This window comes from Silurus aristotelis (genome assembly GCF_946808225.1).
Source record: "Silurus aristotelis genome assembly, chromosome: 10".
Taxonomy (NCBI): Eukaryota; Metazoa; Chordata; class Actinopteri; order Siluriformes; family Siluridae; genus Silurus; species Silurus aristotelis.
The window spans coordinates 3,397,682-3,421,789 of NC_139583.1; the positions used below are offsets into that span (position 1 = coordinate 3,397,682).

The 24,108-nt window shown below is 41.0% G+C and overlaps 3 protein-coding genes across 3 annotated transcripts; all 3 read right to left on the reverse strand.

Moving 5' to 3' along the window:
- Window positions 1-2,111: 2,111 nt before the first annotated feature.
- Window positions 2,112-5,388, reverse strand: LOC310732074 (extracellular calcium-sensing receptor-like; the record flags this gene model as incomplete). Its single annotated transcript, XM_083552313.1, has 6 exons — window positions 2,112-3,019; window positions 3,300-3,423; window positions 3,509-3,733; window positions 3,810-4,613; window positions 4,723-5,014; window positions 5,189-5,388. The coding sequence occupies 6 exons, from the start codon at window positions 5,386-5,388 to the stop codon at window positions 2,112-2,114; spliced, it is 2,553 nt and encodes an 850-aa protein (XP_083408439.1).
- A 6,605-nt stretch (window positions 5,389-11,993) lies between these two features.
- LOC310732618 (extracellular calcium-sensing receptor-like) lies at window positions 11,994-17,828 on the reverse strand (the record flags this gene model as incomplete). The annotated part of the gene is made up of 8 exons (XM_083553231.1): window positions 11,994-12,901; window positions 13,252-13,375; window positions 13,460-13,687; window positions 13,762-14,565; window positions 14,702-14,993; window positions 16,240-16,349; window positions 16,512-16,628; window positions 17,691-17,828. 8 exons carry the CDS (start codon window positions 17,826-17,828, stop codon window positions 11,994-11,996), a joined length of 2,721 nt encoding a protein of 906 aa, XP_083409357.1.
- A 1,057-nt stretch (window positions 17,829-18,885) lies between these two features.
- Window positions 18,886-22,258, reverse strand: LOC310732619 (extracellular calcium-sensing receptor-like; the record flags this gene model as incomplete). The annotated part of the gene is made up of 6 exons (XM_083553232.1): window positions 18,886-19,802; window positions 20,151-20,274; window positions 20,360-20,587; window positions 20,662-21,465; window positions 21,579-21,870; window positions 22,059-22,258. 6 exons carry the CDS (start codon window positions 22,256-22,258, stop codon window positions 18,886-18,888), a joined length of 2,565 nt encoding a protein of 854 aa, XP_083409358.1.
- Between the last annotated feature and the right edge of the window lie 1,850 nt (window positions 22,259-24,108).

Here is a 24,108-nt window from a genome sequence, read left to right on the forward strand (position 1 = left end):
TGTTGTCTCAAGTAAAGCTGTTGACTTCAATGTCAAAATCAGGTGAGTGTATATATACCTTTTTGTTTCTGTCTTTACTAAACATTTTAGTCAGCTCACCACATGTAACCAAATCCTTTGCTTGTTTACACATTTCTTGATATGCCTATCTTTGATTTTGATTCGTTTCATGTACAAATTTTGTTTTGCCTTAAAAATGTTTAATCAGCTGAACTTTGCCTGTTACTTGTTTATGATAATGCTTGCTGATTTGAATTGTTTGCATTAGATATTTATATTCAAAAAACTTTGTTCCTTTACAAAGAACACGCATTAGCTTGCATTAGTATCACATAACAGAATACTTAGCTGACCTCATTGATGCAAAGATGAGGAACACATGACCACTATGGTAGCTTTTAACATGGTCCATCTTCTTCATTTGGAACCACCACACTATGTTGTTTTTGCAGTTATACCAGGCTGACCTGCTAAAAGACCTGAGCAGGGGCATTAGTGAGGAGGTGTTCTCAGAGATATGTTAAGCCACGGATCTGTCTCTCTGTGCAACCAAGCTAACAGCCTGCGCCATCGGACATTCTATGGCTGATATGGTGTCTGTGGTGAGACAACTGTGACTCAACTTTATGGCTCTCAAGGATAGGGAAAAATTGCTCCTCCTGGAAGCCACCATCTTGCCTTTTGGCCTATCTGGCAAGTCTGTTAATATGGTGGTTACAAGGGTCAGGTGATGCACACAAAGATGCGTTTCATAAATTTCTCCCCTGCCATGCACAGAATTCGGGGCTGTCGGCCACCCAGTCTGATTTTGCTGTGTTGTAAAGCCCAAAGACAGACAATAGCAAGTCATGTGCCCCCTCATAGGGACTGGGGAATGGCTCGCCATTGTCAGGAGCCCAATAAGAGGCTAGACTTGATGATGATCATTTTGTCCAAGAAGAATGTGCTGAGAGTGGTGCACCCAGGACCAGGGGGGGTGTCCCCTTGTGGAGGAGCATTGCAAAATTCTAACAAAGAGAAAGGGCTCCTTCTCAGCATCCTTACGGGATATTGTACACTGTTTGCCACCACTGTTGTTTAGGTGAGCAGTGACCTCAAGCAAAATGTGACTAATTTCCAAGTTTCAGGACACCAAACACCTAACCTCCCTCATCAAAGCGTAGTGTCAGAACTAGTGCCCCTTTCAGAGAAAATGGCAGCAGGGAAACTACTACCAAACATCTTTTCAACTGTGTGGTACCATTACCATGAAGCCAGAACAAGCACATTTTTGACAAAAAAAATTGCAAGGTCTGCTGGACAAAGGGGCTGCATGATGTGTTCCTCTGCCAAAAATAAAGTCGATACAGCCAGAATTTTCTAGTTTTTAGGGAAAATTTATGGTTGCGACCTTTTAGTGTTATTATACCCAATTTTAGAGCTGCTACTTCAGAACATACATTCTGAAGTATATAATTCCTTTGTTTCTGTCTTGTCTTTTTGAAGTATCATGATTAGCTTGTTACATATAACAAGTATTTAATGTCTTGTTTCTTGTTTGAACAGTCTTTAAACTTGTTTTGGTTCATGTTTTTGCATTGCTCTAGTAACAATGTTTGCCTAATTTTGCCTGTTTCTAGTTTATGATTATTGGTTGGTTGCCTTGGATATTTATATGAAATAATTTTTTTTCCTTTTTATACATTATTTCCTTTACTTGCAGTCGTGTTACATAAAAATTAGTAATACTACCAAATAAAAAATAATGCCCATGTACATGAAAGTGCCTTCACACTATCAGCATATTAGTTTATGCATTGTATGTATAACTAAAAAATAGTGAAAGAGAAAAACATTTTGGGAATTGTTACCTCATCAACAAAAAGGTTTTATTATATATTTGCATGTGTAGTGTGCTAACCCCACACCATGGTTATGTCAACATACTTAATGCACTTAAAACTAACCCTATGCAAAAGGTCCTGCACAATTAGACAGTAGAAGTTATTAGACTGTATTTATTAAAATAGTTATTCATTTTAAAATTTATTTAAAAGCCTTTCATTTAAACGAGAGATTGCTCTAGAAATATGATATGAACACCCAGCTTTTATATTGGGTATCTAAAATTTTCATTTAGCAGGTGCTTTACCCATCATCTGCTTTTTAGTGTTTTTCTCTGGCTGCAGTATGATGATATAACACTTTGGAACAAATATGCAGAACAATAACCCAAAGCTTGATGTTAAAATGGCAAAGATCTCCACAGCTACAGTGAATTTTCCAGGAGAGCTGACATAAGCTGGAATAAAGGTGATCCAAACCGCACAGAATATGAGTATACTGAATGTGATGAATTTGGCTTCATTGAAATTGTCAGGTAGCTTCCGGGCCAGAAAGGCCAAAATAAAACATAAAAGAGCCAGAAGTCCTATATAACCCAGCACAGCCCAGAAACCTATAGCAGAACCTACATTACACTCTAATATGATCTTTTCCTTGTAATACTTCATATTTTTGTAGGGAAAGGGAGGAGATATTGTTAACCAAAGTATACAAATGATGACCTGTACTAGAGTGAAGGCAACTACACTGAGTCTCTGCTGTAGAGGCCCAAACCATTTCATGACATTGCTGCCTGGAAGTGTAGCTCTGAAGGCCATTAACACGACTACAGTTTTCCCCAGAACACAGGAAATACAGAGGACGAACGTGGTCCCAAAAGCTGTGTGACGCAGCATACAGGACCACTCAGAAGGCTGAGCAATGAATGTTATCGAACAAAGGAAACATAAAGTCAGAGAGAACAGGAGTAAGAAGCTCAATTCAGAATTATTTGCTCTAACAATCGGTGTGTCCTTGTGTTTAATGAAAATTACTGCAATGAAAATGGTGAAAGAAACTCCTAACAAAGAAAATGCTACAAGGATGATTCCCATTATTTCCTCAAATGACAGGAATTCCACCAGCTTTAAGACACAGGCAGTTTTCTTTTTATTAGACCACAGTTCAGGTAGGCACTTGATGCAAGTTATGGAATCTGTAGAAAATCAAAAAATTATAAACATATTATAAACAGTTTTCCCCGCATCTCCGCATGTTTAGAAGCTAGGGTCAGAGAGCAGAAAAAGCTATGATGCAGTACCCTGGGACACAGAGGGAATGTTTAAGGGCCCAAGATTAACAGTTTGGTGATACCAGGGCTTGAACCCAACCTTCTGATCAGTAACCCAGATTCTGAGCTACCACTCCCCCTTTTTGATTGCTTTTAACAGAATAAAAAAATTAAATAGTGGATAGTTCTGCACTATGCATTGTACCTGTTATATTACTGATTTCACCCTCTGCACACGGTATACAGTCAAAGCAGCAGATTGGCCTTCCTTTCTGCACAGCCTTCCTGGTGCCTGGGGGGCAACTTGGACTACACACAGAGACTGGCACCTAAAACCAATTTTTGCTGTATATAATTATGATAACATTTTAGTATATAATGATTTGCTGATATAGATACAGTAGTTTTATTTACCTGTGATTTGTTGTGTGCCCAGGTTATACTAATGTTGTTAAATAACAGCTGATTGTGTCTTTCCAGAGAGTCATCATAGAAGCCCACTTTAACAAACACTGCTTTACCATCTTTGCTTTGCCAGTTCAGCAGTTCATACCTTGCTGCAGGGTCTCCATTCTCATCAAAGTATACATCCTCTCCATTTGCAGTGGTGAAATGGAGCTTCTTTAACTCATTTACCACCTAAATAAAGCATTTAAAACCTTTCAGTAAAAATTATAAGCATTTGTTAGTCTTCAGGCTATATTGTTACACTTACCTGCCATGGTTTATTAGTCATGTTTGCACATGCAATAAGACCTTCTTGTTCACGTTCTCTCTTAGAACAACCGTATGCGTTATGCAGTGCATAAGCCACAGCATAAACAGCCTTGTAAACATTATTTGCAACTCTTAACTCTGAAACATCTGTGTAAAGGTTTTGAACTTGACTGAGACTTTCATTACCTTTGCACATTTGTTCTATCTTAACATTTTCTTGTGTGGGAAGCTTACATTCAAATATCGTCTCCCACAGCTCTTTTAAAATAGTTGGATCAGAAGCTGGATTAAGTTTGGTCAGAAATTCATGTAGTCCATTGATTTGAGCTTTTGGTATAGCAAAACCCATTGATCCTTTCAGCAGATGTTGCCACTGGATATTAACTGGATCAGCAATCCAGGACTCACTTCCAATCCACTGAAACCCAGTCATGTTTTGTAAGGCCACTTCCTTTAGAAGAACAGCAAGGTCAGCATTTGAGACAAATGCTACAATAACTTTGGAGGTTGAATCCTTAATAATTTGGACTATTTTCAGAATTTTTTCTCGGGGGTCCGTCCTAAAGAATGCTTTGGAGTACTCAACACAGATTCCTTCTTCTTTGGCTGCAATGATGAATTCATTTAGGCCATTGTTCCCATAGTCATTATCACTGCATATAGCTCCTACCCAGGTCCAGCCAAAATGCCTGACTAACTTAGCCAAAGCTCTGCTCTGAAAATAATCACTGGGAACAGTTCTGAAGAAAGATGAATGTTTTTTCTTGTCACTTAGACATGCACATGTAGCAAAGTGACTGACCTGCAATAAATAGATTTCAATCATGTTCTTTCCAACTCTGTTTAAAAAAATACAATTTAAAGCATTATCTAATTATATTTAAAAAAGAGAAAGAAAGAAGAGATCTTACCACAGGTATGTGCAAAGGTCCCATAGCTACAGACAAAGCAATAGAGGCGCTGGATGATGTTTCTCCTATGATTGCTTGAACTCTATCAGGTTTTGAGCAAGACATTACAGATTTATTTTCTTCATTGCCATTAACTAAGGACAAGGAGGCTCTTGTAGTTATTTCCACTGATCCACAGGAATCATAAATATTATAACCTAGTTTGACTCCAGGAAGAATATCAGTTCTATTGTTGATTTCCTCAATGGCAAATACCATTGTTTGTGCAGTTTGAAATTCACGGAGACTCACACTTTAGAATGAAGAAAATTAAAGTACACAGCTTTTCAGTGAAACCTGTCAGCATTAATAAATTAAACAAAGCTGTAAATGTTTAAAATATTCCTGATCTTCTTAAAATCAGTACCTCCTATAAAAAAATTCAATTCCATTTTACCAAATTTAAATTATCATAATGTGCTCTCACCTTATGCATTTTGGTTGTTGTGGCCCAGATGTAAAGACCTGTATTTTCTGGTCCCATTTGACATGGAAGGAAAAAATGCCACCGATTAATACATCACCATCTTTGCTGAGTTGAGGTGGATTGGGCAGACCTAGTAAGCTACAGGGAGGATCGACTGCTCTCACCTGAGTAAATAAAAGCCACGTGTGCAGGAACCTCATTCTCATTGCTCCCTTTGTACAATGACAGATATGTAACCATTTATATAACAGTTTAACTCCCCAATTTACCATACTCTTGGGTGTGAGTTTAAGAAGTGCATTACCTCATTGTATTGTCCTGATTTATTTAGAATTATATTACACTGTTCTTCAAATCTCTGTAAAAAATTTATTTTCTTATATGTTTTTTTTTTATTGTTATAAACAGGTTTTGATAAGCATTTTTTATTTGGCTCTCAAGAGAACTAAATTATTAATGAAGGATGAGGCTGCTAATGCTAACTCTTTATAGACCACCTGGTCTATTAGTGTCCCAGTGATATAGACAGTAGTTTTTCTTTTCAGCCCCCACACTTTTAGCATGATGGTTTTTGTCAATATATAAATATACTGTATATGCAGTTTATTCTTCGCATAAACTGCAAAAAACTATTTGGCCACACTGAGCTGACCTCCTCAATATATAAAATAATGACTACATGCATCCCTCAACCAGATCCTCCTACCCCTTACCCTCAAGTGGATCAGCTTCCTCTGGGCCCACAGGAGCATCTGATGTTGCAGCTTGTACAGGAGGCGAGATTGCAGACCCACCTGGTGGTTCATGCAGGAAACCACCAAAGTGTTGTTGGTACAGACCAACACATGGTGGCGTCTGAGGTCTGGAAGGAAATGCTTCAAAGGTTGAAGCATGGCCAGCATCTCTAGGCAATTAATATGCCACATCTGATGGAGCCATTCCCAGAAACTTTGGGTGGAGTAGGCACTCATGACTGCCCCCCACCTGGTGAGGGACGCATCTGTCTTAAGCATTATGTGACGATCAGAAACTCCCAACATGAGGCCCTGCGGCAGTACCATGGGATCTCTCCACACATCTAAGGCACGTAGGGCTCGCCGCATGACCTTGATCGTATGGAGTGAATTGCCCCTTCGAGAGAACCCTTGGGCCCTTAGCCACCACTGGAGGTGTCTCAGGTGCAGGAAGCCAAGTGGAACCATTTTAAATGCTGCTGCCATCAGACATAGCAGTCTTTGAAACAGCTTTACAGTGATTTACTGGCCTTCTTCTCTCCTCTAGGCCATGAGGATGGATTCGACACGAGCAGGGGACAACTGCGCCTGCATAAGGGTCGGATCCCATACTACACTAGATAGGTGGTTCTCTGTAATGGAGAAAGCACACTCTTTTTGGTGTTCAGTCTCAACCCCAGCTCCTTCATGTGGGCAAAAAACACATTTTATGATGGACTTCCAGCTTCTACAATCAAGCCAATATCAACCAATTGTCAATATAATTTAGCGGATGCCCTGAATTCTCAGCGGGACCGGTGCCGCATCCACACACTTTGAGAGGGTGCGGGGTGAGAGGGCAAGACCACACTTTGGCCCCAAACGCAAACCTCAGGAACTTTCAGCTGAAAAGATGGATGCCTGAAAGTATGCATCCTTCAGATCTATCGTGACAAACCAGTCCTCGGTCCTGATTTGGGACACCCTGATTCAAGGTCATCATCTTGAACTCAAAAGTCTGTGGTTCATGGACCGGCCAATGGCAGCAAAGCTCCTGGACTTCCTGACCACTTGAGGTGCCTCCCACGTTTAGCTCCCACAGCAGGTCAGCTTGATAGGCCTGCAGCACAGCCATGGTGTGCAGACAGTCTGCGGCTTGAAACATAAGCCTTGCCAACCAGTGCCAAGGTAGTTTGAAGGCGCTTGGTGGGCAGTGCCGGGGTTAGTAGGGACGACGCAGCATCTGGGAAGCCTCTTAAACCTGGGGCATCATCCCTTAACCACACTATTTTAGTCTAACTATTATCAGAGTATAGCGACACTTTAGGAATGAAGACACCTCGGTCTATCTCAAGCTTGGCTACAGCATGGGTCACTACCTCAAATAGTTTGTCAAAAAGGACTAGCTGAGGGGTTGTCTCTCAAGGCTCGCAGACCTCCACTCCCACCCCTCCTCAAAGGAAGAGAGGCAGAGCTGAGCGCTTTTATCTCTAAAAAATAAAAAATTCGCGAAACGCGTGCTTTCCAAACCTCGCAACAGAACGCTGGACCCGGCTGGTAAGGTTTGCGAAAGGGACAAGCCCGTCTCCAGATCTCTTCTGCCAGGTCAATTCGCGAGCCCCAGGCCCTCGAACACTGCTTTGCCTCAGCGAAAGTGGGGCTAGAACTCTCCTCTTCAAAGAGTGCTCTTCAGGAGTCGAGCGTTTGCATCGACATATGAGTGCAATCTGTGCAGTCGGCTCCCTCGAGAACCGAACTAGCATGCTTCGCTCCCTACACACAGGTTGTGAGTATGGCCCCCCTGCCTCGAAGTATAGCAGGGGCTGGGAGGAACACACGGATGAAGCAATGCTTCATCTTCTTTCATCTAGTTGCTTTTGTTTTTGTTTTTTTTATTTACCCTTTACCATAGAGGGCAAACACACACAGAGCACTTCCTCAAAAAACAGAAGCTAGCACCAGTTTTACTCCATGTACTTTTATAGCTTCCTCGTTGTGACATCACACTGCCGATGATGTCACACTTTCCATTGGACTGATTACACATTCAGAGCATGAACAATGCAGAAGAATTCCCAAAGCATTGTTGATGCAGCTCGAGTTCCTGAAGGGGAACCTCTGGAGTCAGTGTCTGTCAAGCTTCTGACTCTAAAGATGTTTTTTCTCACAGCTCTGACTTCTCTAAAGGTAATTTGCAGGCTCTATCAGTCTCGCCATCCTGCCTAGACTTGACCCCGGGGCTGGTTAAAATCTATTTTGCATCCACACCTGAACTACAAGGTGGTAACAAAAAGTTTTGAGACTAGTTTTGTAACATGACAACAGTGGGCAGGGAGCACTGATGTTCTGCAAAGAAAATTGAGAGTTTTATCCACCCACAGCTTCTGGTTGGGAAACGTTCTAATGGTGGTTTTCTACAGAAAAAGTGTCATCCTCAAATTTTTAACATGAATCCCACAATCGCTTCCATACACATGTTGACATCATCAGTAACACTTCCACAGGAACACGCTATGAACCACATGTGAATTCTGTCTAATGGAAAGGTGGGGTGATGTCATGACCAGGAAGCTGTAAAAAGCATGTGCGTTGGAGATGGCACTAGCTTCTGAAATGAGAAGAAGGCACTGCAGAGATGCAGGGAGTGTGACCTGGAGATGCAGAGTCTCGTTCCCTCGGGGAACCAAGGTTAAATATGCATCCTAGAGTACGACCTCCTTGTAGAGGGAGCTCTGGATTAGAGAATGGTCTCTACCACCTCAGCTGAGAGACCAGAGACTTAGAGCTGTACCCCCTCAGGGGCCTCCACAGCTCCAGGCAGGGGTTAAGTAAGGTGCCCCCTGCCTGAGAGAGAAGATCCCTCCTGGGAGAAATCTCCCAAGGATTGTGCTTGAGAAGGGCTACCAGGTCCACAAACCATGGCTTGCATGGCCACCAAGGGGCCACCAGAAGGAAACGGACTCCATCCCGGCAAACTCTCTCCAGAACTCCCAAGATCAGCACAACAGGTTGAAAGGCTTAAAGGTGCTGCCTTGGCCATGCCTGTACCATAGCCTCCAGCCTGAAAGGGGCTGGGTGAGTGAGGAAAAACCAGAAGGCACAGTGCAAAGTCTCTTGAGTTGTAGGTCCACTTGTGCTCTGTACAACTTCCTTCATATCTGCTTCACCATTTCTGGGTGGAGTCTCCATTCCCCAAGCCTCAGCCCTTGCCTCGAAAGGGCATCTAATTTTTAGGCGCCCTGGTATGTTTACTGCCCTCACCAAAAGCAGCTTCCCTTGGGCCCACAGGAGCATCTGACGTGTCAGCTTGTATAGAAGGCAAGATTGCCGACCCCTCTGATGGTTGATGTAGGAGACCACAGATGTATATTTAATGGGTAAGCACATGGTGGCCTCTCAGGTCTGAGAGAAAATGCCTCAAGGCCAGAAGCACAGCCAGCATCTCTAGGCAGTTGATGTGCCACAGAAGCGTCTGTCAATAATGTTATTCAACGACAAAAATCCCCTAAAACATTAACAGGAACTGGGTTCTGTCCACACTTCTAAGGCTCGTAAGGCTCACCATGTAAGCTTGATTGTGCTGATTGAGTTGCCCTTCTGGGAGAACTTTCTGTCCCTGAGCCACCACTGAAAGGGTATCATGTGCAGGAGGCCAAGTGGTACCACGTTGAACGCAGCTGCCATCAGACCTAGCAGTCTCTGAAACTGCTTTACAGTGAGTGACTGGCCTTCTCTTACTCTCTTGACAACCGTGAGGATAGACTCCAGTCGAGCATAAGGGTCAAATCCCACACTATGCCTAGATAGGTGTTTTTCTGTACTGGAGAAAGAACACTTTTCTTGGTGTTCACTCTTAATCCTAATTCCTTCATGTGGGCAAGAATGACATCTCAATGCTGGACAATTGAAAGCTCTGATTGAGCTAATATCAACCAGTCATCAATATAGTTCAGTATACGGATGCCCTGGAGTCTCAGGGGAACCACCGGACCACCTCAATGGCCTTCTTCTGTAAGAGAGTATTTACTTCTTGTTCCATAATGAGAGCCTGCTCGGGTCCCACCACCTGTGCTGGGCTGGGGCTGCGCCTGCCAAGCAGCCACATGAAAGCGATGTGGGAGGAAATGCTGGAATGCCACCGACTGCCTTTTTGCCTCCTGAAATCTGACAATGGCTGTATTCATGGTGTTGCCAGTTGGCACCATGGGGGCATCCAACAGTAAAGCTCGGTGAGCCACAGGTGCCTTTCAGTGGCCACCAAGGCTGACATGGATCGGCCAATGGCCCTAGCGGTCTCTTTGATGGCCCTGAGAGCCAGGTCTGAAGCACAATGAAGCTCTCGGACAGTGCCATTGCCCATACTCACTCCCTCATTTATCTCTCCCATCAGGTTGGCCTAATAAGCCTGCAACACGGTCATGGTACTGGGGTCTTGAGGGATGGTGCAGTGCCTGGGAAGAGATAGACAGCCAGCGTCTTTTCAACAGGGGCATCGTCCCCTAACCGCACTCTTTCAGCATCAATACAATGGAGTAGAGAGAAACAAGATGATTAAGGGCTGCTCCAGGATCTGGACACCTCGGTGTGCAGGTCCAGGAAAAAAGGCAGACCTCGGCGCAGAGGCAGCAACTTAGGTTGCAGAAAAACTCTCAGCTTACTGTACGTTTCTTCCTCCAGATCTCACTCGGCCAACATGGGTCCGGGTTTAAAAACAATTAAAATTGAGTAGATTGTATACCAATAGATATTAGTGGCTCTGTCATATGTAATGATGGGCATCTTATATAAAGAAAACAGTAGCTGTTTAGATAAATAAAAAAAAAAAACCAACAAACAAGCAAGCAGTCGTGACGGCAGCCAACGTCACCAGCACCTGAATCTTGAATGTTGTGGCGGTATGGGTTTTCTCATTCCCATAGCATTATGAAACCACCATGAAACACAGCATCAGAGTGTAGCTTTTGATAGAGAACGTCTTGGGTAAGTTTACAGGTACAGGCTTGGCTGATGGGTTAGAGCCTCACAGGTTCGCGCATTCTGATGACACCACCTGTCTAAGATTTTAAATATAAATTATTGGTGTGTGTAACACACATGCTTCACAATTAGTCGAACAAAGAATGTTAGTTTTCAGGAACAGGGTTACAGTCAAGTAACACTATATATATTCCTTTGCTTCTGTCTTGTCTTATCAAAGTATCATGATTAGCTTGTTACATATACCAAGTATTCCATTATTCCATGTCTTATTTCTTGTTTTGCCAGTTTTTGAACTTGTTTTGGTAAATTTTTTTGTATTGTCTTAGTAACATTGTTTGCCTACCCTTGACTGTTTCATGTTTATGATTATGCCTGCTGATTTGGTTGTTTGCCTTGGGCATTTATAATAAATAAACTTTTGTTCCTTTTTATACATTCTTGCATCCACTTGCACTCATGTTACATGACAAATAGTAATACTACCAGATAAAATATGATACCATATAAATCTATGTTCATGTACTGTACATTAAAGTGCCTTCACAATCTTTAAATTAGTGTATGCATTGTACTCTATGTACAGCTAAGAAAATAGTGAAAAAGAAAAACACTTTGGAAATTGTTACCTTATCAGCAAAAAGATTTTATTATATTTTTGCATGTGTAGTGTGCTAGAATTAAGTGACTTTGGACAGGGCCTAGTTTATGATTAAGTCACAGATTAAATAATTAAATCACATAAAGCGTTAATTATAATAAAAATGAACCCCCAGTTTATGAAACTGATCTAGTTTTCTTAATTGACACTTTATTTTTTCTATTTTCATTGGAATATGCTCTATGCCAGCAGGGTTTCTTTATAGCAAAGGCTGGAGACAATAATTTAGTGCCTCAAATAATATGGAAAACCACACCATGGTTATGTCAACATACTTAATGCACGTAAAACTAAACATATGTGAAAATTAGACAGTAGATAGGAGGTTATTGACTGAAATTAATAAATAAGTAATTCTTAATGCAAATTCATTTTAAAGCCTTTCATTTAAACTAGAGCTTGCCATTGAAAATAAGATTTGAAGACCCAGCTTTTATATTGGGTACTAAAAAGTTTATTTAGCAAGTGCTTTAACCATCATCTGCTTTTTAGTGTTTTTCTCTGGCTGCAGTATGATTATATAACACTTTGGAGCAAAAATGCAGAACAATAACCCAAAGCTTGATGTTAAAATGGCAAAGATCTCTACAGCTACAGTGAATTTTCCAGGAGAGCTGACATAAGCTGGAATAAAGGTGATCCAAACTGCACAAAATATGAGTATACTAAATGTGATAAATTTGGCTTCATTGAAATTGTCAGGTAGCTTCCGGGCCAGAAAAGCCAAAATAAAACATAAAAGAGCCAGAAGTCCTATATAACCCAGCACAGCCCAGAAACCTATAGCAGAACCTACATTACACTCTAATATGATCTTTTCCTTGTAATACTTCATATTTTTGTAGGGAAAGGGAGGAGATATTGTTAACCAAAGTATACAAATTATGACCTGTACAAGAGTGAAGGCAAGTACACTGAGTCTCTGCTGTAGAGGCCCAAACCATTTCATGACATTACTACCAGGAAGTGTAGCTCTGAAGGCCATTAACACCACTACTGTTTTCCCCAGAACACAGGAAATACAGAGGACGAATGTGATTCCAAATGCTGTGTGGCGCAGCATACAGGACCATGCAGAAGGCTGAGCAATGAATGTTAGTGAACAAAGGAAACACAAAGTCAGAGAGAACAGGAGCAAGAAGCTCAATTCAGAATTATTTGCTCTAACAATTGGTGTGTCCTTGTGTTTAAAAAAAATTACAGCAATAAAGATGGTGAAAGAGACTCCTAACAAAGAAAATGATACAAGTATGATTCCCATAATATCCTCAAATGACAGGAATTCCACCAGCTTTAAGATACAGGCAGATTTCTTGTCATTAGACCACAGTTCAGGTGGACATCTGATGCAAATTATGGAATCTGTAGAAAGAAAAAATTATTATGAATTTAAGTAATTGTGATTTTATTAGAATAGAATAGCCTTTATTTGTCACATACAAATTGTAACAGTGAAATTATTTTCCCTGCATATCTCAGCATGTTCAGAACCTGGAGTCAGTGTTCAGTGTCAGCCATGATGCAGTGCCTTTGGAGCACAGAGGTATTAGGGCTTTGCTCACGGGCCCAAGAGTGACAGTTTGGTGATACCAGGGCTTGAATCAAACCTTCTGCTCAGTAACCCAGATTCTGAGCTACCACTCCCCCTTTTTGATTCCTATTAATAGAATCAACATTTTAAATAGTGGATAGTTCTGCACTATGCATTATACCTGTTATATTACTGATTTCCCCGTCTGCACACAGAATACAGTCAAAGCAGCAGATTGGCCTTCCTTTCTGCACAGCCTTCCTGGTGCCTGGGGGGCAACTGGTACTACACACAGAGACTGGCACCTTAAACCAATTTTTGCTGTATATAATTATGATAATTTTTAGAACATTATTAATTGATCATATAGATACAGTAGTTCCATTTACCTGTGATTTGTTGTGTGCCCAGGTTATACTAATGTTGTTAAATAACAGCTGATTGTATCTTTCCAGAGAGTCATCATAGAAGCCCACTTTAACAAACACTGCTTTACCATCTTTGCTTTGTTGCCAGTTCACTAATTCATACCTTGCTGCAGGGTCTCCATTTTCATCAAAATATACATCTTCTCCAGTTGCAGTGGTGAAACGGAGCTTCTTTAACTCATTCACTACCTAAACAAAGCATTTTAATCTCTTCATTGCCAAATATAAAGTACATGATGTTCACCATATATTGTTACACTTACCTGCCATGGTTTATTACTCATATTTGCACATGCAATAAGACCTTCTTGTTCACGTTTTCTCTTAGAACAACCGTATGTGTTATGCAGGGCATAAGCCACAGCATAAACAGCCTTGTAAACATTATTTGCAACTCGTAACTCGGAAACATCTGTGTAAATGTTTTGAACTTGACTGAGACTTTCATTACCTTTGCACATTTGCTCTATCTTAACATTTTTTTGTGTGGGAAGCTTACATTCAAATATCGTCTCCCAAAGCTCTTTGAAAACAGTTGGATCATAAGCTGGATTAAGTTTGGTCAGAAATTCCCATAGGCCATTGATTTGAGCTTTTGGCAAAGCAAAACCCATTGATCCTTTCAGCAGATGTTGCCATTGAGCATTCGCTCGATCAGAAATCCAGGACTCACTTCCAATCCACTGATACCCAGTCATGTTTAGTAATGCCATTTCCTTTAGAAGAACAGCAAGGTCAGAGGTTGAGACAAATGCTACAATAACTTTGGAGGTTGAAACCCTAATCATCTCAACTACTTTCAGAATTTTTTCTCGGGGGTCCGTCCTAAAAAATGCTTTTGAATACTCAACACAGATTCCTTCTTCTTTGGCTGCAATGATGAATTCATTAAGACCATTGTTCCCATAGTCATTATTACTGCATAGGGCTCCTACCCAGGTCCAGCCAAAATGCCTGACTAACTTAGCCAAAGCTCTGCTCTGGTAATAATCACTGGGAACAGTTCTGAAGAAAGATGGATGTTTTTTCTTGTCACTTAGACATGCACATGTTGCAAAGTGACTGACCTGCATTAAAAAGATTTCAATCATGTTCTTTACAACTCTGTTTATACATTTTTTAATTTAAAGCATTTAAATTAAAAAGAGAGAGAGAATGAAGATATCTTACCACAGGTATGTGCAAAGAATGAAGATATCTTACCACAGGTATGTGCAAAGGTCCCACAGTTACAGACATGGCAATAGATGTGCTGGATGATGTTTCTCCTATGATTGCTTGGACTCTATCAGGTTTTGAGCAAGACATTACAGATGTATTTTCTTCATTGCCATTAACTAAGGACAAGGAGGCTCTTGTAGTTATTTCTACTGATCCACAGGAATCATAAATTTTATAACCTAGTTTGACTCCAGGAAGAATATCAGTTTTATTGTTGATTTCCTCAATGGCAAATACCATTGTTTGTGCACTTTGAAATTCACGGAGGCTCAAACTTCAGAATGAAAAAAAAATGAAAGTGCATAGCTTTTCAGTGAACCCCATTAGTATTAATACATTAAACAAGTCTGTAAATTGTTTAATATAATTTCTTTATATTATCCCTAATCATTTTAAAATCAATACCTCCTATACAATTCCATTGAACAAATTCAGATTATCATCATGTGCTCTCACCTTATGCATTTTGGTTGTTGGGGCCCAGATGTAAAGACCTGTGTTTTCTGGTCCCATTTGACATGGAAGTTAAAAATGCCACCAATTAATACATCACCATCTTTGCTGAGTTGAGGTGGATTGGGCAGACCAAGTAAGCTACAGGGAGGATCAACTGCTCTCACCTGAGTGAATAAAAGCCATGTGTGCAGGAACCTCATTCTCATTGCTCCCTTTGTACAATGACAGCTTTTTAGCCATTTATATAACACTTTACCTCCCTAATTTACCATACCATTGGGTGTTGGTTTAAGAAGTGCATTACCTCATTGTATTGTACTGATTATTTGAAGATGCACAGATTTGTATTGCACTGTTGTTCAAATCTCTGTACAAATATATTTTCTTATATGTCCCTTTTAATTGTTATAAACAGGTTTTGCTAATTTATGTTTTTATTTGGACCTCAAGAGTATTTACTACTAAAGTACTTACTAATCTAGGATGTGTCTGCCAATGATATCTCTTCTATAGACCAGGTGATCTTGATGACAATGTACCAATAGTATAGAAAGTAATTTCCCTTTTCAGCCCCCAACACTTTTAGCATGTTGGTACTTGTCAATACATAAATGCAGTTTTTTCTTTCCATAACAAAACCAAAACTTTTTGGACTGATCCCTTCAACATATAAAGTAATGACTACATGCATTCTTCAACCAGTTATCTCTCGGGAACTCGAGCTGCAACGCAAAGCATTGGGCACGCTTTCGCGTTGGCCACGTTCTGAATCACGTGTATGTAATCCAGCCAACGGATAGACGCAACGTCAATGGTGGGGTGACATCATGACCAAGGAGCATAAAACACTCATGTGGTGGAGCCGAAGATATCTTCTGTTTGTGTAGTAAGCACTCTATGTGTGTGATGTCTGTGTGTGATCTGTCTGAAATTTTAGAATTTGAGTAAGAAGAGCAAGCATGACTTCCAGCTGTGTGTCCCTCTTTGCCCCCGGTTTTTACGGTGGGGGAATAAACACAGCTTGTGCCTTTATTGACACCTGGGCAGATGGAGCTAGTCTATACCAACAGTTGGGCATATTATCCGAACCGCTGCCTTCCACCATCCTGGTCAGGCTCTGGATGGTGACATCCTTTGTGGGGATTACCCCCAAACAAAGCCTGTACATGTCATCCTAGAACATCACCAGGAGTGGCAATCCTTTTTTGGTAATCCCTTCCTCTTATGCCCTGGTACAGCTGGGATTCTTCAGCCACGGGCATGTTCATCAGATCATCAGTTCATCAAAGTCTGATAAACTGATTGCTGCCCCTTCCAAAATATCACTTTCACTCACCAGAAAGTCATCTGGATGCCAGAGGCCAAAGAGGCCATCCAGAATCTCAAACACTGTTTCTGTATCAGCCCGTTGGTTTTTGAGCTCAATGCTTCTGATCAGGTAGTTAAAGCAGTCCTGCAAGAGAGGGGGATTCTGGTTAACTGGCTATACCCATGCAATTTCTTCCGCTGCCACCTTAGCCCACCAAACAGAACTATGACATCAGGGAGCAAAAACCTTCTGGCTGTGAAGTTTGCTTTGCACTCGCATGTCAATGCAATCGCTCCTCTGCCTTTCTTTTTTTTTCTTCCCCCTGTGACAGAAGCATTTAGCTCCGCCTCTCTTCTTTTGAGGTGTGGGGGAGGGGGGGTCTAAGTGAGTCTGAAGTCAAGGAGCTAATGGAGGTTGTGACTCGCGCTGTCTGATGAGCAGAAAGCCCCTCCGTTCAGTAAGCTTGACAAGCGCTTTCTGCTAATGCCATCACAACCTCCACATCCGGGTCTGCTGTTCTTTCCAGACCTGCACACTGAGGTGTCCAGGTCCTGTGCAAAGCCTTTATCGGCACGCTCCTTTAGCCCCAAAGCTTAAATCCGAGGACTGGTTTGTCACGGTAGAGCTAAATGATGCATACTTTCATGTATCCATCCTCTCTTATCACAGGATGTTCCTGAGGTTCGCTTTCAGGGCCAAAGCGCACCAATATCCGGTCCTTCCATTTGGGCTTGCCCTCTCACCCCGCACCTTCTGCCTCCTGTACAGGCTGGCATGCCAGATTCTCTTGTGGTCCCAAGGTAAGCTGCTTTCCTTGAAACATCTGCAATGCTGCGGGCTGGTCCACCCCGCTGACCTACATCAGGTTCTATAACCTTGACCACAGTGCTACTTCTGACCCCTCTGTCTTTCAACCTAGCTGTGCCCACACACACTAGGCAGGGACTGGTCAGTCTTGCGGTATTGGACACTCGTATCCAAAGCATTGTTGACACAGCTCGAGTTCCTGAAAAGAAACGTCTCTAGGTTATGTATGTAACCCTAGTTCCCTGAGGAAACGAGATGCTGCGTCAACAATGCTTTGGAAACGAGTGTCCAATACCGCACTTACCGTACTTGCATCAAAATGAGGAGGCCCCTCTGGAATGTTTCCTCCCCAGTCAGTTACATTTTGTGCTCACCATCTGGACATCAAGAAGAGGGTACAATGCGCAAGGCCGGTCTACTCTTCCCCAACAGTTGTCCAGGGAACACTCTTTTCATCCCAGGTAAGCTCTGCTCCCAGGTCTTTAAGTGGTGCCATAACTCCACCCTGTTCTGAAATCTTGGGGTCACCTGCACCATGCTCCTCACGTCCACCCAGAGTTATACCCACTGGGCCAACCACAAGTGCTGTCTCACTCCCCTATCATGTCAGCCAGAGAATTTGGCCCCGCCTTTACCATCCAGTGGCAAACTGGAGGGCCATTCTGAAACATTCATCCTGCACTTTTTGCACTTCCCTGTCACAGTTAGCACTCATCTTGGACCGCCACTTTGCCATTCTTCTGCAGCTACTCAAAGATGCCATTTTCATCTCCCCTGCCGCCAAATTGTCTTCTCCTTTTATGCCATGAATTTATTGGACTGTTTTTTCAAACTTTGTTAATGCCTACTCTGTATTGCTCTGTTTGCCATTATTGGATTTTTGGACTGTGTTTTCTGACTTTGCTCTAGCGAACTCTGCTTTCTCTGATTTCTGCTTAGTGTGGACAATAAGAACATTCCATGCTCTCCTGTGTTCGGTGTGCCTGTGGAACTGTGTTACTGTCCTTGCTTTTCTGAAGCATCATTAAAAACTTTTATTGCAGGCATACTGCATTTAGGTGCCACCTGCCCCTTGCTGGTAGTTTCAGCTAAAATATAATGGTTAAAGATTTTATTTTTGGTAAGGAAAAACTTTATTAGATATTTTACCTTGTCAGCAAAATAATTTTATAGGATATACGTATGCATGTGTATTGTGTTAGATTACAGTGATTTGGGACTGAGCCCAGTTGCAGAACATGTCACAGATTAAATAAACTTTCTTTTCAATAAAGTTGAACCCTAAGATTATAAAACACAGGAATTTTGTTATGTTCTTCTAATTATATCATAATCTAACCAAGAAAGGTATATCAAATAATGTATAAAAAAAAAAACTCACAATAGTTGTCAACATACTTAAAGAACTAACTGATAACCATATGCAAAAGATACTGCAAAATCATAAAAAAAGATTACAGTTTATTTACTGGCTTTATTAAAATCTTAAAATAATAGCTCTTTATGGAAATCCATTTTAAACCTTTCATTTCAACTGAAGAATGTACTTTAAGACTTTAAACAGATTATTTTTTAATGATGTAAAGTTAACTATTTAGAAGGTTAATTTAGCAGGTGCTTTACCCATCATCTGCTTTTTAGTGTTTTTCTCTGGCTTCAATATGATGATATAACACTTTGGAACAAATATGCAAAACAATAAACCAAAGCTTGATGTTAAAATAGCAAAGATCTCTACAGCTACAGTGAATTTTCCAGGAGAGCTGACATAAGCTGGAATAAAGGTGATCCAAACCGCACAGAATATGAGTATACTAAATGTAATGAATTTTGCTTCATTGAAATTGTCAGGAAGCTTTCGTGCCAGAAAAGCCAAAATAAAACATAAAAGAGCCAGAAGTCCTATATAACCCAGCACAGCCCAGAAACCTATAGCTGAACCTACATTACACTCTAATATGATCTTTTCCTTGTAATACTTCATATTTTTGTAAGGAAAGGGAGGAGATATTGTTAACCAAAGTATACAAATGATGACCTGTACTAGAGTGAAGGCAACTACACTGAGTCTCTGCTGTAGAGGCCCAAACCATTTCATGACATTACTACCAGGAAGTGTAGCTCTGAAGGCCATTAACACAACTACTGTTTTCCCCAGAACACAGGAGATACAGAGGACGAACGTGGTCCCAAAAGCTGTGTGGCGCAGCATACAGGACCATGCAGAAGGCTGAGCAATGAATGTTATCGAACAAAGGAAACATAAAGTCAGAGAGAACAGGAGTAAGAAGCTCAGTTCAGAATTATTTGCTCTAACAATCGGTGTGTCCTTGTGTTTAAAAAAGATTACTGCAATGAAGATGGTGAAAAAAACTCCTAACAAAGAAAATGATAAAAGTATGATTCCCATTAAATCCTCAAATGACAGGAATTCCACCAGCTTTAAGACACAGGTAGTTTTCTTGTCATTAGACCACAGATCAGGTGGGCACTTGATGCAAGTTATGGAATCTGTAGAAAGAAAAAAATTATGAATTTAAGTAATTGTGATTTTATTAGAATAGAATAGCCTTTATTTGTCACATAAACATTGTAACAGGGAAAATATTTCCCTGCATATCTCAGCATGTTCAGAACCTGAGGTCAGAGTTCAGTGTCAGCCATGATGCAGTGCCCCTGAAACACAGAGGTATTAGGGCCTTGCTCAAGGGCCCAGGAGTGACAGTTTGGTGATACCAGGGCTTGAATCCAACCTTCTGATCAGTAACCCAGTGACTGAGCTACCACTCCCGCCTTTTTGAATCTTATTAATAAAATCAAAGTTTTAAATAGTGGATAGTTCTGCACTATGCATTATACCTGTTATATTACTGATTTCCCCGTCTGCACACAGAATACAGTCAAAGCAGCAGATTGGCCTTCCTTTCTGCACAGCCTTCCTGGTGCCTGGGGGGCAACTTGGACTACACACAGAGACTGGCACCTAAAAAACAATTTTGCTGTATATAAATATGATAATATTTAAGTACATAATTATTTGCTCATATAGATACAAGTGTGCTATTTACCTGTGATTTGTTGTGGGCCCAGGTTATACTGATTTTGTTAAATGACAACTGATTGTGTCTTTCCAGAGAGTCATCATAGAAACCCACTTTAACAAACACTGCTTTACCATCTTTGCTTTGTTGCCAGTTCAGCAGTTCATACCTTGCTGCAGGGTCTCCATTTTCATCAAAATATACATCCTCTCCAGTTGCAGTGGTGAAACGGAGCTTCTTTAACTCATTCACTACCTAAACAAAGCATTTCAATCTCTTCAGTGCCAAATATAAAGTACATGCTGTTCACCATATATTGTTACACTTACCTGCCATGGTTTATAAGTCATGTTTGCACATGCAATAAGACCTTCTTGTTCACGTTCTCTCTTAGAACAACCGTATGTGTTATGCAGGGCATAAGCCACAGCATAAACAGCCTTGTAAACATTATTTGCAACTCTTAACTCTGAAACATCTGTGTAAAGGTTTTGAACTTGACTGAGACTTTCATTACCTTTGCACATTTGTTCTATCCTAACATTTTCTTGTGTGGGAAGCTTACATTCAAATATCGTCTCCCAAAGCTCTTTGAAAACAGTTGGATCAGAAGCTGGATTAAGTTTGGTCAGAAATTCATGTAGTCCATTGATTTGAGCTTTTGGCATAGCAAAACCCATTGATCCTTTCAACAGATGTTGCCATTGGATATTAACTGGATCAGAAATCCAGGACTCACTTCCAATCCACTGAAACCCAGTCATGTTTTGTAAGGCCATTTCCTTTAGAAGAACAGCAAGGTCAGAGGTTGAGACAAATGCTACAATAACTTTGGAGGTTGAAGCCTTAATCATCTCAACTACTTTCAGAATTTTTTCTCGGGGGTCCGTCCTAAAGAATGCTTTTGAATACTCAACACAGATTCCTTCTTCTTTGGCTGCACTGATGAATTCATTTATGCCATTGTTCCCATAGTCATTATTACTGCATAGGGCTCCTACCCAGGTCCAGCCAAAATGCCTGACTAACTTAGCCAAAGCTCTGCTCTGGTAATAATCACTGGGAACAGTTCTGAAGAAAGATGGATGTTTTTTCTTGTCACTTAGACATGCACATGTTGCAAAGTGACTGACCTGCAATAAAAAGATTTCAATCATGTTCTTTACAACTCTGTTTATAAATTTTTTTAATTTAAAGCATTATCTAATTATATTTAAAAAAGAGAGAAAGAAAAAATAGATCTTACCACAGGTATGTGCAAAGGTCCCACAGCAAGAGACATGGCAATAGATGTGCTGGATGATGTTTCTCCTATAATTGCTTGAACTCTATCAGGTTTTGAGCAAGACATTACAGATGTATTTTCTTCATTGCCATTAACTAAGGACATGGAGGCTCTTGTAGTTATTTCTACTGATCCACAGGAATCATAAATTTTATAACCTAGTTTGACTCCAGGAAGAATATCAGTTCTATTGTTGATTTCCTCAATGGCAAATACCATTGTTTGTGCAGTTTGAAATTCACGGAGACTTACACTTTAGAATGAAGAAAATTAAAGTACACAGCTTTTCAGTGAACCCTGTCAGCATTAATACATAAAAAAAGTCTTTAAAAGTTGTAATGTAATTTTTCAATAATTTCCCTAATCTTTTTAAAATCTGTACTTCCTATAAAATTGTTTCAATTCCATTAAACAAGTTAAATTATCATCATGTGCTCTCACCTTATGCATTTTGGTTGTTGTGGCCCAGATGTAAAGATCTGCATTTTCTGGTCCCATTTGACATGAAATGAAAAAATGCCACCAATTAATACATCACCATCTTTGCTGAGTTGAGGTGGATTCGGCAGACCTAGTAAGCTACAGGGAGGATCAACTGCTCTCACCTGAGTGAATAAAAGCCATGTGTGCAGGAACCTCATTCTCATTGCTCCCTTTGTACAATGACAGCTATTTAGCCATTTATATAACACTTTACCTCCCTAATTTACCATACCCTTGGGTGTGGGTTTAAGAAGTGTATTACCTCATTGTATTGTACTGATCACTTGAAGATGCTCAGATTTTTATTAAACTGTTGTTCAAATCTCTGTACAAAAGGTTTTTGCTTTGATGTCCCTTTTAATTGTTATAAACATGTTTTGATAATCTATGTTTACATTTGGCCCTCAAGAGTACTCACTATTAAAGTACTTACTAATCAAGGATGTGTCTGCCAATAATAGCTCTTCTATAGACCAGGTGGGCTTGATGACAATGTCCCAGAAGTACAGACAGTAATTTCCATTTTCAGCCCCCAACACTTTCAGCATGTTGGTGTTTATCAATATATAATTATAAATGCAGTTTATTCTTTGTATAACAAAAACAGAACTATTTGGCCACACTGAAATGAACCCCTTAACTTATAAAATAATGACTACATGCATTTCTCAACAAGTTCCCTCTCAGGAACTCGAGCTGCATCGCAAAGCTTTGGGAATGCTACATTGTCCACGCTCTGAATCACGTGTGTAATCCGACCAACAGATAGACGCGACGTCACCAGTGGAGTGACGTCATGACCAAGGAACATAAAACGCGCATGCAATGGAGCCAAGACTAGCTTCTGTTTGTTTAGTAAGCACTCTATGTGTGTGATGTCTGTGTGTGATCTGTCTAAAATCTCAGAATTTGAGTAGAAGAGCAAGCATGACATCCGGCTTTGTGTCTCTCCTTGCCCCTGTTTTATTACAAGTGGATACACACAGCTTGTGTGTAGCTTGTTTGGGCGATGAGCATGCTCACATGGCTCTTGAAGGAGCTGACTCTTCGCATTGTAGCCGCATATCCCAGACAGCACTCATCAAGGAGGGCGCTCTTCCTCGCAGCTCAGGCTCCGCTGTTGCTGAGCAAGTCATTGTCAGATGTAGTGGGGCTCGCAAGCGGACCTGGCAGGGGGCTTGTAGACGGGCATGCCCCTTTCTACTGCCTCACCTGCCAGGTCTAGTGCTCGCTCCGTAGAAGCAGCGATGCAATCCTTCTTTCTTCCTCCTCCTCCGAGTAAATTATGGAGACCAGGGAGCCCACAGACTCCTCCCAGCCTGTGCTGTGTGAGGAGCTCCTAAAGGTAGTGTTATGTTCCCACCTTGGCTAGGCCAAGTGTGTAGGAACAATAACCATTTAGTTGTTGCGGGTTGTTTGGACAAAATAGTAGAACAAGAAGTTAGAGTTGTTATTGGTTTAATGGCAAGTAGTATAACAGACAGATTTCAAAGTATTCAAAGAAGTCAAGAAGACAAGACTCACACTGGCAAAATAACATAAACAGTGACAAAGAAATGAACATGAGACAATTACTACTCTAGGCTGTATTTAAAAAGGATAGACCCTGCACAGAGTTACAGTGGTACCTGGGATTTGCTATTTCTTTACTGGCAGTTCATCAGAGGCTATTTCGTGATTGCTGCCACCTCCAAAAAAAACACTTCCACTTACTGGAAGTTCATCTGGACACCAGAGGCCAAAGAGGCCTTCCAGAATATCAAACACTGGTTCTGTATCAGTCAGTTTGTTGTTGAGGACAATGCTTCTGATCAGGAAGTTGAGGCAGTCCTGTCTGAGAGGGGGATTTAGCATAACTGGCTACACCCATGCAATTTCTTCCCTTGCCACCTTAGCCCACCGAACAGAACTATGCCATCAGGCTTTAGCCCCAAAGCTCAGATTCGAGAACTGGTTTGTCACGGTAGAGCTAAAGGATGCATACTTTCATGTATCCATTCTCCCTTCT